Source organism: Camelina sativa, chromosome 12 (genome assembly GCF_030686135.1).
Source record: "Camelina sativa cultivar CO46 ecotype springtype chromosome 12, ASM3068613v1".
Taxonomy (NCBI): Eukaryota; Viridiplantae; Streptophyta; class Magnoliopsida; order Brassicales; family Brassicaceae; genus Camelina; species Camelina sativa.
Genome location: NC_141891.1, coordinates 3,252,177 through 3,269,331, shown reverse-complemented (window position 1 = coordinate 3,269,331; position 17,155 = coordinate 3,252,177). Strand labels below are relative to the sequence as shown.

General features: G+C 37.5%; 5 protein-coding genes and 1 pseudogene across 6 annotated transcripts; 5 read left to right on the top strand and 1 right to left on the bottom strand.

Moving 5' to 3' along the window:
- The first annotated feature begins 125 nt into the window (after nt 1-125).
- Nucleotides 126-2,731, top strand: LOC104729925 (uncharacterized). The gene is made up of 7 exons (XM_087479209.1): nt 126-300; nt 415-503; nt 603-741; nt 1,508-1,606; nt 1,738-1,860; nt 1,984-2,243; nt 2,367-2,731. The coding sequence occupies exons 1-7, from the start codon at nt 126-128 to the stop codon at nt 2,478-2,480; spliced, it is 999 nt and encodes a 332-aa protein (XP_087335335.1). The 3' UTR covers nt 2,481-2,731.
- Nucleotides 2,732-3,133: 402 nt separating this feature from the next.
- Nucleotides 3,134-5,889, top strand: LOC104729921 (protein WEAK CHLOROPLAST MOVEMENT UNDER BLUE LIGHT-like 1). The gene is made up of 2 exons (XM_010448945.2): nt 3,134-3,842; nt 3,929-5,889. Exons 1-2 carry the CDS (start codon nt 3,264-3,266, stop codon nt 5,726-5,728), a joined length of 2,379 nt encoding a protein of 792 aa, XP_010447247.1. The 5' UTR covers nt 3,134-3,263; the 3' UTR covers nt 5,729-5,889.
- Nucleotides 5,890-5,987: 98 nt separating this feature from the next.
- LOC104729920 (protein CYPRO4) lies at nt 5,988-8,813 on the bottom strand. Its single transcript, XM_010448944.3, has 2 exons — nt 6,907-8,813; nt 5,988-6,476 (listed from the first exon to the last, which is right to left on the bottom strand). Exons 1-2 carry the CDS (start codon nt 8,566-8,568, stop codon nt 6,195-6,197), a joined length of 1,944 nt encoding a protein of 647 aa, XP_010447246.1. The 5' UTR covers nt 8,569-8,813; the 3' UTR covers nt 5,988-6,194.
- LOC104729919 (signal peptide peptidase-like 1) lies at nt 8,768-11,245 on the top strand. Its single transcript, XM_010448943.2, has 4 exons — nt 8,768-9,190; nt 9,605-10,504; nt 10,621-10,821; nt 11,102-11,245. The coding sequence occupies exons 2-4, from the start codon at nt 9,707-9,709 to the stop codon at nt 11,219-11,221; spliced, it is 1,119 nt and encodes a 372-aa protein (XP_010447245.1). The 5' UTR covers nt 8,768-9,190; nt 9,605-9,706; the 3' UTR covers nt 11,222-11,245.
- Nucleotides 11,246-11,517: 272 nt separating this feature from the next.
- Nucleotides 11,518-13,265, top strand: LOC104729918 (protein ACTIVITY OF BC1 COMPLEX KINASE 7, chloroplastic-like; annotated as a pseudogene). The gene is made up of 7 exons (XR_015574777.1): nt 11,518-11,531; nt 11,709-11,839; nt 11,933-12,057; nt 12,255-12,365; nt 12,507-12,620; nt 12,746-12,847; nt 12,974-13,265. The product of XR_015574777.1 is annotated as a protein ACTIVITY OF BC1 COMPLEX KINASE 7, chloroplastic-like (transcript).
- A 1,861-nt stretch (nt 13,266-15,126) lies between these two features.
- Nucleotides 15,127-17,005, top strand: LOC104729917 (peroxidase 47-like). Its single transcript, XM_010448942.3, has 4 exons — nt 15,127-15,445; nt 15,541-15,729; nt 15,821-15,983; nt 16,351-17,005. Exons 1-4 carry the CDS (start codon nt 15,200-15,202, stop codon nt 16,728-16,730), a joined length of 978 nt encoding a protein of 325 aa, XP_010447244.1. The 5' UTR covers nt 15,127-15,199; the 3' UTR covers nt 16,731-17,005.
- Nucleotides 17,006-17,155: the final 150 nt, after the last annotated feature.

The window sequence follows — 17,155 nt, the reverse complement described above, 5'->3', positions numbered from 1 at the left end:
CTTCTTTATAAGTGTGTGTGTGTCCGATTTGAAGCAGAGGAGAGAGAGTGTTGTTAGTAGTAGTAGTAGTAGTGAGTAATTTGAAGCTGAGATCTTGAGAATGGTGGGATGACGGCGGAGTGGAGATGGCGAGGGGAGGAGGAGAATGGATCACCACCGGAGGAGGAGGAGGAGGAGCTGGAGTTCTCTCTTTCAAAAGAATCACTCTACTCGTTTGCTTTTTCAACATTCTCATCGCTCTCTTTGTTCTTCGCTTTCTCTATTCTTCTTCTCTCCACATCTATTCCAATAACGATTATGGTGCGTCCTTCTTTTATTTTTCCTGATGTTCTTCCTCCGATTGATTCGTTATCATGATAGATTTTAGTCGTAGTATCTGATGCAGAGCTCTTGTGGTTTGTTCTTTTTATCTAGTTGTTAAGTACACAGCAGATGAGATTAGGAAAATGGAGGAATCTATTCGGATTCGAAGATCAAAAGAACCTACCGAGCTTGTTCAATTGGTATGGTCTCTACTACTGCCTTTTGTTGTGGAATTTGAAAAGTTTCTGTTTCCTCAGATAGATGAATTTGATTGATTTCTCAATATGTTACCATTATAGGTGAAGAAGCTGAAACATGAGGTCGCCGTTGCACAATCAAATACTGAACTGTCTCCTAATGTTAAACACAAACTAGTTGATGAGATCCTGCAGCGTTTGAAAAGCTTAGAGGAGCAGTCGAATGTTACCCAGCTCAGAGGTTTTGTGCTAATCCTCCCTACATAAGAACAAAGGGATCTCTCTGTTTTTGCTACTATACTTTCAGAATCAGTGTCAAATATAAAAGTCATTTATTTTCAAACTGCCACAAAACTTACAATTTATGACTTTTGCTGATCAATTATCTGCTAAGGATCTGTCATCTTCCTAAATTTGATTGTAATTTGTCTTATTACCTGTGAAAGATCAAGAACTCAGTTTAGTAAAGCATTTATGTGGAAGTGGAATATAGCTCAATCTTTCTATGTTCTTTAGATTTAGCTTACTTAACAGTTTTATATGTCTTAACACGCCTCTCTAATTCCTTTCTATTTCGTCAGAAAAATATGCTCAAGAATTTCATACTGTCATGATATCCAACTTGTGAAGAGTTATATTTGTCATTATATTCACTTTACTTGAATAACTCTTAAAATTTATTGATGTACTGACAAGGCTAATGAGCCATATGTGTTTTATTCATAGTTATTTACAAGAGTAATAGGAATAAGGTGGAAGGTAGGATTGGGTTAATTTGTTTTGTTAGAGAGGTGACAAAGTCCTAACTCCTAGAAAACTAGACTTTGAGACACTGGATTGCTTTTTGATGCTTCAACTTGAGTTATAAAAAGCTCTGTTTTCTCTTGTGGTGTTAGTAATGCATGTTGACTTGTTCCTGTTATCTCATTACCATAGTTATCTTTTGGCACATTCATGTCATCCCTGTATTGAACCTTAATACCTTCTTATCTTCATTTGGCGAACAGAAACTGTAGAAATGTGGCGCAGTGAGAAGTTGAAGGAAGTTAAAGAGCTGATTCAAGGACAAAATGGGGTAAAATCCACCCTCATATTAGAGGAAGCAGGTATTTTTCTTTAGAGAGATTACTGAGTTTCTCAACTTGAGAGCCAAGATTCATTTTATGAGATCCTCCGGATAATCTATCATTGTTTTGTATAATTAGAGGGAAAATTCTTTTGTTCTGTAAATATCTAGGGATGCTTGTAAGAGCTTTGGAGATGGAGTGGGATGTGCTGTCTGAAGAGATCGGTTTCTGGTTACCTGCTGAGGTTATAAATGAAGAACACGATGATAAACCTGAAGGAGAGGAAGAGCCTGGTAATAGTTCTTTAAATTTTTATTTTTATTCGTGATCTCTGTTTTTGCAGTTATTTGGGTGGAAAAGTGTGCTGACACTGGCGGATTAAAAACTCATGAGGTTTCACATTTTTTTCCTTACAGAGGAGATATTAGCAGGCAGACCAGTGCCAGCTGTATGTAATGCAGAGCTTCACACAGATTATGGTGGTGCTGCAGTGAGATGGGGACTTACACATCATAAAGAGAGTGCAGCTGATTGTTGCCAGGCTTGCTTAGACCAGGCAAGACGTGCGAAACCTGGAGAAACAAGATGCAATATTTGGGTTTATTGCCCATCTGAGTTTGGTTGCTTCTCTCCAGATATTTATGAGCATAAACATCAGGAATGTTGGCTTAAATACGTAAGAACTTACCTCGTTCACTTACTACTATTTTACCCAGTTCTCAGTTTCCTTGAGATATTACTCGTCCAAGTTGGATTGAAAGCTTGTCTGATACAAATCATGTCTCTATGTGAATTGCAGGCAGAGAAGCCAAAACAGAATTTTAAAGACAGATATTCTGAGACATACAGAAACAACCACCCAAAAGCGCCTTCTATAGTTCCATGGGTATCAGGTGTTGTAACGGCTGCTTGAGCAAAACCCATGTGGACAGATTGATGGGGCAAATAGTTAGTTTTGGTTTTTTTCTCAGTTGTGTTACTATTTTGAGAGTCTTGGAACTTGGAGTACCATACCAAAGATGCTAACATCTTTGGCCAAATGTATACGTACGAGAATAGAATATTTTGTTGTTTTTGTTGATCGTGTTTAAAAACACTTGTGGCTTACCAAAAAAACACATGGTCCAAGTTGAATATGGTTTAAGAAATCATGTTTTTGTCCAAGCTTGTTCGATTTTCTTATTGTGGATAAAAAAAAACTATTTATAGGCATCGATCAAATGACTGTCTCCAGTTCTGACAATGAGTTATGATGAGGTAAATATCAGAGTCAGGTTGTATACAACACAATCTTAACAGAGCGACTTGATTATTAGGAGAATATATTTGTTAGTTTTCTTGTGATTTAGTTAGGGTCAAATGCTTATGTCTGGTCTGTAAAGTCTATTATGTTAACATGACATTACAATTTATAAAATGAATGAAAAAAAATAGGAACTAGAAAAACGGAGGGAAAAGAGAAAAAGAGAGGTGTTCATCATCTTTTTCTAATTACAGACTTTCTTCTAAATCCAGTGTGTACCTCTCTTTTCTTGTCTAAAAATAAACTTCTTAATCCAAAAATCAATAACATTCCCTTCTACTTTCTTCGTTTTTCCTTTTCCTTTTGTAAGCTCTTTTCATTGATTGTTTTCTTTTGGTGGCCATCTTCGTTCAATCGTTTCTCTTGTAAGTTTGGCTTTTTAGGCATCCTCCAATGGAGGATTTAAAGACAACAGAAGGAGTATCTCCTCCAGAAGATTCTACTGGGACCTCAAATGTTAGTGATAATGGTGAAATTGTAAGGCCTGATGAGTTGCAGCAACCTCAAGCAATACCAACAATACTCGAAAACAATGAAGCTATTCAACAATCGTCTCAATGTGAAGATTCAACAGAAAATGGGAAAACTTATCTGGATGACACTTTTTTACCCTCAACTTTATCAAACTCTCAAGTAGAAGAAACACAAGATTCTCAAACTACTCATGCTCTTGTTTCTCCGTCTGTTGATATTGTTCTGCCTCGCGTAAACACCACGTATGGAGCAGAGCGCACAACAAGAAATGGATTGTCTCCAAGATCTCTGTCCCCAAGATGCATTGGATCTCCAAGAGCACTCCTGTCTCCGAGGTTTGCAGGATCAACATCACCACTGAGCAATGGAACACCAAGAAGTATGGATTCTTATAGAGACTCAATTGATACAGCATCACCTTTTGAATCTGTTAAAGAAGCCGTCTCAAAATTTGGCGGGATTACTGATTGGAAAGCACATAGAATGCAAGTATTAGAGGTACATTTACTTGTGTCTATATATACATATCTGAATTATTTGCCTTTGTGGTGGCCTAGAGTTGTGCTCACTGTTTCTGGTTGCAGCGACGCAAGTTTGTGGAACAAGAGCTCGACAAGATCCAGGACGAGATTCCTGAATACAAAAAGAAATCAGAGATGGTCGAGATGTCAAAAATGCAAGCGGTTGAAGAGCTAGAGAGCACAAAGAGACTCATAGAAGAGTTGAAGCTTAATCTTGACAAAGCAGAAACAGAAGAACGACAGGCAAAGCAGGACTCTGAGCTTGCCAAGATGAGAGTTGAAGAGATGGAACAAGGAATTGCTGATGAAGCTAGTGTTGCAGCTAAAGCACAGCTTGAAGTGGCTAAGGCAAGACATACATCCGCAATTTCAGAATTGGAATCTGTCAAGGAAGAGCTACAAAATATTCAAAACGAGTATGATGCTTTGGTAAAAGAAAAAGAGTTGGCTGTGAAGGAAGCCGAAGAAGCGGTTCTTGCTTCTAAAGAAGTTGAGAAGAAAGTTGAAGAACACACTATAGAGTTGATAGCTACAAAGGAATCACTGGAATGTGCGCATTCTTCTCATTTGGAGGCGGAAGAACTCAAGTTTGGAGCAGCCATGTTGCGTGATCAGGAGACTCATCGGTGGGAGAAAGAGCTAAAACAAGCAGAAGAGGAACTCCAAAGACTTAAGCAGCATATAGTTTCTACAAAGGAACTTAAAGTGAAACTTGAATGTGCTTCAGCCTTGCTGCTTGATTTGAAGAAAGAATTGGCAGATCATATGGAATCATCCCAGTTGAAGGAGGAAACAGGTTCCTCCGTAGCAAACAGTGAGATTTTAATACAGGAAAAAACCAATACAGATATACAAAAGGCTGTTGCTTCTGCAAAGAAGGAACTTGAAGAAGTGAATGCAAATGTAGAGAAAGCAACTTCTGAAGTGAATTGCTTAAAGGTAGCATCCTCTTCCTTGAGATTGGAAATTGAGAAAGAGAAATCAGCACTTGACTCAATCAAACAAAGAGAAGGGATGGCATCAATAACGGTTGCTTCACTAGATGCTGAGATAGACATAACGAGGTCCGAAATAGCTTTGGTTGTGTCCAAGGAAAAAGAAGCCAGAGAAGAAATGGTTGAGCTACCAAAGCAACTGCTACAAGCAAGTCAAGAGGCTGATGAAGCGAAATCATTCGCTGAACTTGCTCGTGAAGAGCTAAGAAAGTCTCAAGAAGAAGCAGAGCAAGCAAAGGCTGGAGCAAGTACAATGGAAAGCAGATTAATTGCAGCGCAGAAAGAAATTGAGGCTATTAAAGCTTCAGAGAGGCTGGCTTTAGCTGCCATCAAGGCCTTGCAAGAGAGTGAATCTAGTGCAAGGGACAATGCTGTTGATTCTCCGAGAACCGTTACACTGACAATAGAGGAGTACTATGAGCTTAGCAAGCGTGCTCATGAGGATGAAGAAGAAGCCAACGCAAGAGTTGCAGCAGCGGTTTCTGAGTTGGAGGAAGCAAAAGAAACAGAAAAGAGAAACTTGGAGAAGTTGGATGAAGTAAACAAAGAGATGATTGAAAGAAAGGAAACACTTGCAGGAGCAATGGACAAGGCTGAGAAGGCTAAAGAAGGGAAGTTGGGTGTAGAACAAGAGCTGAGAAAATGGAGGGAAGAACATGAAAAAAAGAGAAAGACTGGCGATAATGAAGTGAACATAGAAAAAAGTCACGAAAGTAGCATTGAAGGGTCCAAGGAGAAAGAAGCTGAGACTAATGAGTCAAACAGAACAGAAACAGATCCAGTCCCACAAGCTACTCCTGGAAAGAAAAAGAAGAAACTTTTCCCAAGATTTTTCATGTTCTTGATGAAGAAGAAGTCACATAAGTGAGTTCGATGTGATTGGTTGTGAAAAATCTGTAATGTATAAATCTATACTATAATAGAAGATTTAAAGCTTCCTCAGTGTAAACATGTCTGAAACCCAACAAGACCAAGGTTTGTTTATGTGATATGAGTTAGTCAATGAATCAAATAATACATAGTTGCCAATTGAAACATGGAAAAAAGTTGAGCACCTTCCTAGCAATTTTTTTCCCAATAACATTCACAGACCTGTTAATTCGAGTGAATTGGATAAGCTTTCTTCATTCTACAACATCTTTCAATTAAAAAGAAAAACCGAAACGTCTACAATACGATCTTAAAAAGTCAAACCAATGAAACTTAGCAACATCATCAGGTGTCTTTTCTCTGAATCTAACAGCGTACTAAGAGGCAGAACATTGAAATTTCACATGGTTACAAACAGACTAAAATTCAGATTAAGTAAACTTGTGGTCCATCACTTGCCTGTATCACCGCTTGCTGGACAAGCTGAAAGAGCTAACCTTCATGGGAGTTGCAATGACCAAAGGCGCTTCAGGTGAACCAGAGATTGCGAAGTTGTCATTCATGAAGCGACTGTCGACGATAGATTCATTTCGAAGGACTATCTTGTAGCAGTAGCATTTCTTCAGCCCTTCCTGGTCATTGTAGCATTCATGAGATCCATTCTTCACTTGCTGAAAGTTCCATATCACACTGAACTTTCCAACAGTTGCTACCACATGACGCTCCTGTTTCCCATCCTCCGTGACCTATATATCAAATTTTTCAACAAGTAAAGATAGATAAAAAGAGTCAGGAATCAACTATTAGTAAAAAGTCATTTCACTAGAAGAATGATTCTACACTAGTAAAAGTCCCTTTATCAAAAATCAAGGTTGAAACACACAACAAGACAACTGAGGAATACTTTGAAATGTAAAAATTGAAAATTGTGCCATATTGAAAAAGACAAACAGTTTGTGATGCAGCAGACTAGACATTTTCAACTGAAGAAAGAAAGAAATCGCATAGACAACTCGGGTTTTGGGGGTGCAAGAAACATTCAGGCATCAATATGTTTGTCTTCCAGAAAAATCTTAGACTTCAAAATTACGTGAACTACTATGAGCAAAACATGAAAAATTTCAGGAATGTCACTTTGTCAGCATGAATATAAACTGCAACTAGAGTTTTGCTTACCCAAGAAAACTGAGCATTGCGGAACTTGTTGTCAGCTCCAGCTAAATGGGCATCAAGAGGTCTCAACTTAAGCAACCTTGGTGCGGCAATCTTATTTCCCATGCGGCCCTCAAAGCCGGTCTTTGTTTTGCCACTTTTATCAGTGAAAACGGCACAAATGACAATCAAATATGTGTCAGTTGTACCAACTATCCATTTCCCATCAAATGTAGCATCCACATGAGTAACAGGTGCACCAAGTCCAGGGAAAGCCGTCTTTGCCTGCCTCATAGTGTTGCTAGAGTAAAGTCTAATCTTTCCATCAAGAGAGCCAACAACAATTGAGCCATCACCAGTAGTCGCAAAGCACTGGAAGTTAGTCCCTCTAGAAAACTGATGCCCCTGAGCCCAATTCAAGACAGGAGTATTCGCAGTAGCAAGATCCTGTACCATTCCATACCGGTCACGCATATCCCACCTGCAAAGCCTATTGTTATCCAAACCAAGAAACGTTGACGCAGACGGGTCCAATTGAGCACCTTTACCATCATTAGTAATATCACTCATAGAGATATCCACACCATCTTTCTCAAACTTCCACTCAGAAATAACCTTCCCAGTCTCAATATCAAGCTGATGAATCCCTCGTGAATGAGGCGTTTGACTCATAGGACTCATGAGAAGCATATTAGTCTCAGCTCTCATGAGAAGAGCCTTCTTGGGAGCAGAGGAATGAGCCCGACCATAACCAGGCTCAAAGTTAACACAAACACCTTTCCCTTGAATCCCTTGCCTCATGTTCTTAAAAACCTGAATACCAGAATCTCCAACAAGAAAACTATTATCCAAAGCACCTAAAGCTAAGCTATGTATACCCTCACTTGTAGCTTCCTCAAAGGCTTCAGTCAAATCCTGTGTATCTCTCGCCGGAGTTGTTGCAGATCCTCCTCCTGGACTTTGAAGCAATATATCATCAGCATCTTCCCACATTGAATCATCAGCAGCTTCAGGATTAGCCCAACCAATGAAATCTTTCCCGTAGATCTTTGCCTTATTGGCTTCATTCATCTCAACTCCATGATTGTTCTCAAACAAGCAATTGTTATAACTGCTCACAAATGATGAGAAGTCTTCTCCGCTTGAGAATTTCATAGCCCAAACAGCTTTAGCTACGAAATCAACACGGCGTTGATCTTTATAAGCTTTCAATTGCATCTCATCAGAGACTTTTTCACGGATCTTGCTTCCGATTTTCAAAACCCACCATTCGTTTTCCACATCTCCGTTCACATCGTCGTCGTCTTCATCATCATCTTCATCTCCTTTTTTGTCGGTCTTAACGAAACAGTAAGCAGTTAATTTCTCAGCAGTGATCCATTTGGCTTTGGGTGTGTTCCCATTGATGTAACGGAAAAGGCGAGCTGAGTTCTGGGTAGACGAAGGGGCTTGCGTCGTCGATGGGTATTTCAGTTTCAGGGCTTTGAGTTTCGCCTCGACGTCGTCTAGTGATGAAGAAGGAGATTTAGAGCCACCGGAGGAAGAAATGAATAACGTATCGTCCTTGGAGTCTTGGAACTTGTCTTCCTCTTCTTCGGCTTCTCTGCCTTCTTCGTATTCTTCATACTCATCTTCCTCATCTGAGGAACAGATCTCTAGATCTTCATGGCTGTGAGCTGCTCCCATATCGAAAGAATCTTAGTGGGAAATGGAAAAAGCTAGAGAGAGAGAGAATCTGGAAACAACGGCAATGAGATTGAAAACGAGAGGGTGGGAAACTGAAGAAGAAGAAGACGAAGAGCGCAAGTTCGAATTTTGAAAAAATTAGGGTTTTCTCAAAAGCATGTAGAGACAAGACAAGGTTGAATGTAAAAACCGGCTATAGCCAGTAAGTACCTGCAGAGTAGTACTATTAAAATACCGGCTACAGCAAGTTGAAACTTCGATGATTTGGTTGGTTCAGTTCAAATTCAAAATAAATTGCTGGTCCGATTTTTTGTGGTACGGTTATGTTTTTAATTTTTAAATATTTGTAGGCGTATAAAACAGTGCCGTTTTACTCTGAGTACAATACGTTATCGTTTGATGTTCATAACGTAATACGTTACCGTTTTGATATTGATACCGTAATACGTTACCGTTTTGATGTTGATATCGTAATACGTTAACTAACGCACACTTTTTTTAATTAGTCGGGAGAGAAGAAGTGAAATTGGGACAGAGGATCCAACCACGCGACTGAAACCTAGATCCCAATTATCTCCGGTTTCTTCACTTCACTGTCTCCTCCGTTGTTAGGGTTTCTCAGGTCTATTCCTTGCTCTCTCTCTCTCTCGATCTTATTGCTTGGTTTCCACATTAATTTGTTTTTGTTGCTGAGAAGATGAATTTGATTTCTGATTTGTATATCGAATTACTCGAAATTGATTCATTGAAAATAGGAAGCTTGTTTTTTTCTTTTTCTTTTCTGGGTTTGTTAATAAAATGTATAAACTTTGAGAGTTGAGTTTCCTTAATCTGGTTATCAACAATTTGAGATTTACCTTTGATTCTTAAAGAACTCAACTTTAGCTCTTTGAGGTGTTAATTTGCAACAGACATGTGATGTACATTAGTGTTCAGTTACCATGTCCTGTGATCACCCTTGTTCTGTAAAGCTCGTAAAGACTTGAGCTTTATTTTTTTTTAAGGTTGCTTACTTGAGTTTTTTGGTGTGATGCAGGTTCACATTCTTTTCGAAAGCTTATGCATTTCATATATTCGCTTGTATGCGACAAGGCTTAGTGGTTATATATATCTAATCTGAAGGAACTCTTCTCTTATCATGGAGACTCTATGGACTCTTTTGTATCTTCTAGAACCTGCACCAGCCACCCTCATTGTCACAGCTGTCACTGTGACTTTTGCATCCGCTTTCCGTGCACTTAACTATGGCAAAGAAATGGAGAGAAATCGTGACTTCCCTGAAGCTTCCATTACTCTAGATAGCTCCCAGGCCTTGATGATCCCAGTAATGAGCTCTTGCAGTTTGCTTCTCATGTTCTATTTGTTCTCTTCTGTTTCTCAGCTACTGACTGCGTTTACAGCCATTGCTTCTGTTTCATCTCTCTTCTATTGGTTATCGCCATATGCTGTATATATTAAGACGCAGCTTGGTCTGTCTGATCCCTTTGTCTCACGCTGCTGCTCGAAGTCGTTTACAAGAATCCAAGGATTGCTGCTTGTGGCTTGTGCTGTGACAGTTGTGGCATGGCTCATCTCTGGCCATTGGGTGCTGAACAATTTGCTTGGGATCTCCATTTGTATTGCGTTTGTCAGCCATGTTCGTCTGCCCAATATCAAAATATGTGCTATGCTTCTCGTGTGTCTCTTTGTATACGACATATTCTGGGTTTTCTTCTCTGAAAGATTCTTTGGTGCTAACGTTATGGTAACTGTGGCAACCCAGCAAGCATCAAACCCAGTTCACACTGTAGCTAACAGTTTGAATCTTCCTGGACTTCAATTGATCACTAAGAAACTGGAACTGCCAGTGAAAATTGTGTTTCCTCGGAACCTATTGGGAGGTGTAGTGCCCGGTGTGAGTGCCTCAGATTTCATGATGCTTGGTCTTGGTGACATGGTACATACTAAACCCTTCTTTGAATTTTCAGATTGGCGTGTCTTTATATGTGTACCAACTGTAAGAAATATTCTTCGTCAGATTATAGTTTTAACTGTTTTATTATATTGTTCCAGGCTATCCCCGCAATGCTTTTGGCTTTGATCCTCTGTTTTGACCATCGAAAAACCAGAGATGTGGTGAATATATTTGATCTAAAATCTTCCAAGGGACACAAATACATATGGTATGCACTTCCTGGATACGCCATTGGCTTGGTGGCGGCTCTAGCAGCAGGTGTATTGACCCATTCACCTCAACCAGCTCTACTTTATCTGGTAATATATCTCCATCTTTTGAACTTCTTTGTTCCTCTGGTGTTACATGAAAAGTATATATTTTACATGTATCTGTGCACAGCAGATTATAAGCAGCACTTGATTCAACCGAAAGTTTGTTGATAGTACCTTTCTAGTTCCAATCCAATGTTTGTCCTAAGTTTGTTGATAGTACCTTTCTAGTTCCAATCCATTGTCATTTTTGTATATTTTTATAAGCTCAATTAGTATGAAGTGAGTGTGTGATGTTTAATCTGTTTTCGATGTGGGGTATATACAGGTACCATCGACATTAGGACCGGTGATCTTCATGTCTTGGCGGAGAAAGGATCTTGCGGAGCTGTGGGAAGGTCCTGCGTCATCCAATCCCACTGAGAAATCTCATGAAATAGAGATATGAGTTTATATATCAATCAAAGATTATATATTAATATTTAAATTATGTCAAGGTTTAAGTGTGTATACCAATTACACAAGTTTAGTATAATTTATTTTCCACTTAAATTCTTAGAACTTTTCACTTTCTCTATAAAACTAAAACCCACTAAGATTAATTAACAATAAACATTTGATGCTAAGCCTCTTGGTTCTGCTTCTATTGCTCATGTACTACATTCTCTATCACTCAATAGTTTGAAAACCTATGCAGAGTATTATTTATTACCTTGTACGCTTATATACAGTCAGATTAAGATTATGGTATGGTTAAAGTAAGTCTCACCATATCTTTTCACTTTCTTCTTTGCTTCTGTTTAGGTACATAGAGCAAGAGTAAAGGGTGACAAAAGGGATGTTGTTGTAAAGGTGAGATATAATCAGGAGAGTACTACTGAAATCTTCTTAACCTGCTTTCAATTAATTTCTGAATATGCTACTACATGTTTTAGGTACAAACATCCTGGAGTGGAGAAGTTGATGATGATAGATATAAGAAACTTGCAACTATTTGCATTGTACATGCAAAAAAACTGATATCAAATTTGACTTGTTCTCCATAACTAAGGAAATCGAGAAGCAGGTGTTTATCATTTCTAAACTTTTGAGGATATCTGGTAAGAATTTTTACAGCCTCCAAGTCTTTATGAATATCCTTGTTTTTTTCATATTCTAGATTGGTTATGAATTCGACTTCAAAAGGGAGGCCAATGCAATGGAAAAGATCCGACGTTTTCTTTATGAGAACAATAGAAAGAGTCCTGTTCTCATTCCCAGGGTGCTACGAAATTTGGTGACCAGGTACTTGTTCTTATATCAGCACTCTGGTTCTCTCAATAATGTTCAAGGCTTTTTAAGTTGTCCTGTTTCAGTGTTCAAGTTATGGTTCCTGTATTTTTGATAAAATCTCTTTACATTCAAAAATTCTTTAATTCTTGGTTCTATTGCTTGACTAATGTAATGAGTGCTGACCAGAGGAATAATCATGTTACGCACAGGAAGGTCCTGGTTATGGATTACATGAACGGGATCCCAATCTTGAGCCTCGGTGATGAGATGGCCAAAAGAGGGATAAATCCTCATGGTAAAATGGCAGAGGCAGTAAAATTGTAAGCTCCTCCATTATCTCTGATAGTTTTCTTTCCCATGTTTGATAGCTTTTATGTGCTAGAAACCAACACGTTGTCTGCTTTCAACAAGATGTTTTCTGATGCCTGCACTGGAAAATATACTTTTTGCATTCCTTCCAGCAATATACTTAAGAGTTTGTCTCAAGCATATGGGCAAATGATACTGAAGAGTGGTTTCTTTCATGCGGATCCACATCCTGGGAATATCTTGATTTGATTTGTAAAGGTTCAGAGGCAAGTCATCTTCTGGTTTGTAGCTTGTTATTCCTTGGTAGTTTCTTGATTGAGTTACTGTGGTCTTCTGATAGGTTTTATTGTCTACATATCTTGAGTTGTGTAATCTTGTTTGGCGTCATCAGGTTGCACTGCTGGACTATGGTCAAGTGAAGGAACTCCCTGACCAGCTGAGACTTGGTTATGCAAATTTAGTAAGATGCCTCATTGGCTTTACAGAGCTTTAGGTGAAGTACCTTAGTTATCATGATTATTGTTTTAGCTGAAGCTGAAACTTGGTTAGAGTCACCTGATCGGATTAGTGTAGCATATGATTATTCCTTAAATATTTTGTTTCTGTTGTGAAAATTCAGGGAGTTGAGAGATCGTTAATTAAGAAGAAACTGAGTAGTAAAAGGAGAAGAGCTTGACAAATGACAAAAGAAGAAGTCAAATGTTGAAAATAGTAAGGGTGAAGGAGCTTCGGGGTGGAGTAGAAGGTTTCAAATGATCAAATAAAAGGCATAATGGTTGTATCCCTTGTTAAAAAAATCGGCCGATTCGCCGTTTAATCTCTAGGCAGCAAGGAACCGCCGCGATTATATTCAAATCGGATCAAAAATCGGATAAAAATAAAATTTATTTTTAATTGATTTTTCACTTAAATATGATGTTAAAGGTGGAGATCTACTATTTCTATGTTATAACCAGATGAAAATATGATGAAATCTGTAAAAAATGAGTCAAAAAAGCTGGCTGCCATACACAGGGATTCGATTAGCAAACCTTCAACAAACTGAGCCATCAAATATTTCGGTAAAACATTTTATATAAACATAAACATTAGATATTTTATTATTTATTATAAACAATAATAAAAATCCCTAAAACTAGTCTCCGATTTAAATTCGATTTTCCGATTAATCGCTAGGCCCTCCCTCACCGTCTGACTAACGCTTAACAATTTTTAAAACGGGGTTGCATCATTGCCAATGTTGTGCGTTTTATTAAAGTATTTAGTCGTACCTGCTCTACGTTGACTAAATCATCTATATAACTATCGAATAGATATATAGATGATTTTTTGGTTATAGACTAATGACATTTAATTTAGGTCTATCATAATGTACGAGTTAGTTTGATTTTTGGTAATTAAGTATAGTATAGATTTAGTTAATTATAGTAACATATAAAATCAATTATAGATTTTTGGTAACATTTAAAAAATAAAGAAATCTGTCGACTTAATTAAAACGAAAATATGTAATTTTTCTTTCACTTTTATTTAATTTTATACTTAAATTATGTGATTTTTTTTCCCCACTATCTCCCTAATCGTCCACTTCTCATACATGTGTTTGTTTCGTATTTGAAACCAATTGTCTAAGAAACGTAGTGAAGAAATATGTATAAGATATACATATTTAAACCCTCGATAGAACAGTAGAAGTGTATCATGAAGTGTATAACACTTGCCAAAAATTAACAAAAGGAAGAAACATTTACAAGTTCAACTATCTTGTCTTCACCGGATAAGGAAGTGGAAGAATGTACCACTAAAAAGTTCCGCGTCGGAAGCACTCAGTGATAAAGTGAAACTGACATGCGATTTACATTAAAAATACCAAACTGTCTTGTCCATTTCTACGGACATTGCTAGCTAATGGAAGCCAGCTACATATGTATCTCGCTTTCTCCTTTGACTTTTCATTTTCTTGAGTTCTTCTCTTCAAAACGAGATGCGTCTATAAGTTTTGCACATATATTAGTCGCTGATCAAATACGCCATTATCTTATTCAGCACTAAAATGTCTAGATTCAAGAATGTAGACAAGATTGGTCGACCCATCTCTACACCGTCCACATTTCCATAGGAATTCTTTGTTCAAACAAATATATACTTTAATTTATCTGAACAAAACGGAACATGATCAAGCTCCAGAATCTTAAACAAAACTGAAAAATTTATGGGATCTAACGTTTATTTAGGTTTGAGATTTCTCATAACTATATATCACATGTTTTTTTAACCTTTTGGCAACAAAAGAACTATAATTCTATTGGTTAAGCATTTTGTTTTAATTAGTTACAAACTCTCTCATTTTTTTATAAAATTCACATTCATATAAAAATAATGAAAGTAATTTAGATCATAAAACTTGGTCAGCTATAGCAAGCGTGAGGTATTAGCTAGTGTTTTTAATTTTATTTTAAACTTGAGGTAATACATATATAGTGCTATTAAATAAATATTGTGTGGACAAGCGAATTCGAGTTTTGGTAAAGGAAAGAAATGGTCGTATGTGTCAACACTACGTGCCACTTTTCATGCAATAACATGCAAAATCAGGTCAGCCATTTGGAATAAAATAACGATAGTTTTCACTATGATAAGAGTAAACGGGAAGGCACAATAGACCACTATCCCAAACTTTAATCTGCTTCCACCTCATCATGGGACCAATCAATACACAAATCGTAAAATATAGGTGTGTATATATATATTCCAACCACTCCAATATGAAGTGTCTCTGATTGCGACTTCGTACTATATATATAAGCGATATACAGAGTGAAGCAGCTTAATTAAACTGAATATTATGTTAACAAGACTTAAGATAGACAATAATAAGATGATTAAGGCGAATATAGTGAGCGTGATTCTGTTGATGCATGCCATTGTTGGGTTTCCATTCCATGCGAGAGGCTTAAGTATGACTTACTACATGATGAACTGCCCTTTCGCCGAACAGATTGTGAAGAACAGTGTTAACAATGCTCTTCGAGCCGATCCAACATTAGCCGCGGGTCTTATCCGTATGTTGTTCCACGACTGTTTCATTGAGGTAACGTTCTCTCTCTCTCTCCATATTCTCATTAATCGTGTGTTTTACTTTAAAAATTTTTTTGGAAAACTTAAGTTTCCTTTTGTCCTATTAAGGGATGTGACGCGTCGATTCTGCTAGATTCAACAAAAGATAACACCGCGGAAAAGGATTCGCCTGCGAATCTGAGTCTACGTGGCTACGAGATCATAGATGATGCAAAAGAGAAAATCGAGGATAGATGTCCTGGAGTTGTATCTTGCGCAGATATTATTGCCATGGCGGCTAGAGATGCTGTCTTTTGGGTAATTAAGCGAATTAAGATTTTGAACCCTTGATTAAATATATTAAAAGATGATTTGTGTACTTAATCTAATAAGTAGTTGGAATTATTAGGCTGGTGGTCCATACTATGACATACCAAAAGGAAGATTTGATGGTAAAAGATCGAAGATAGAAGATACAAGAAATTTACCTTCACCTTTTCTCAATGCATCCGAACTCATTCAAACTTTTGGCCAACGTGGCTTCACTCCACAAGACGTTGTTGCTCTATCTGGTGAGTTCTTTTACATCACTCCTGGATTCCATACGTATACGCGTATGTGTATATATATTTCTACTAGCTATTAGTATTTACCTCTATAAAGGAGAATAAGTGGAATGGAGCTTTAGCTCAATAAAACTTCAGAGAGAAAATATTTTTTTATTAATTTCATATTTTATAGTTATAGTTATTGTTTACAATTACATTTTTGGTGGATAAATTTGTTCATGTTTATCTTCGTAATAACTTCTGTAATATATAAAATAATTTTATTCACATCACTTGGAATGAAAGCCGTATAATATATATGTTTATCAAGATTCAAGACAATGAATGCTCCAGAATCTGTTTTGGTTTTAACTTGTGGAATATAATATAGGAGCACATACCCTAGGAGTTGCACGATGCTCCTCCTTCAAGGCTAGACTTACCGTCCCAGACTCTTCAATGGACTCGACTTTTGCAAACAGTCTTTCCAAAACTTGTAGTGCGGGTGACAATGCAGAGCAACCCTTTGATGCGACCCGCAACGATTTCGACAATGCTTACTTCAATGCACTCCAGAGGAAATCAGGAGTCCTCTTTTCGGACCAAACCTTATTCAACACTCCAAGGACCAGGAATATCGTTAATGGCTATGCTTTTAACCAAGCAAGGTTCTTCTTTGATTTCCAACAGGCCATGCGCAAAATGAGCAATCTTGATGTTAAACTTGGCTCTCAAGGTGAAATCCGTCAAAATTGTCGGAGCATTAACTAGCCTAGGCCATATATATAGCTATGATTTATGTATTTTCATGCTCCCACTTTTAACTATATCTCCTCTATCATATATATGAATCATGAATCTTCTATATCCTCCCATGTAAAATTGTGGGTTTCAGATATCCATCAAAGCATAAAATACTAGGTGATCTTGTATTTAATTTATGTTTATGAGCTGTTATCTCACAAGAATTGAGAATTAGTAAAATATGGTTTGTATATATATCTAAAAGAGTAATAAAAGTGTATCTATCTATGAGAGTAAAATAAGTGAATATATACATACCTACATCTAATCTCGGTTGAACAAATCTCCGGACGTATAAATCACAAGATAACACAGAAGGGGCCTTAAAATGTCTAAAATTTGATATAAATGTGTAATATGTTAAACTCATGTAGCGAATAAACCGAAGACGA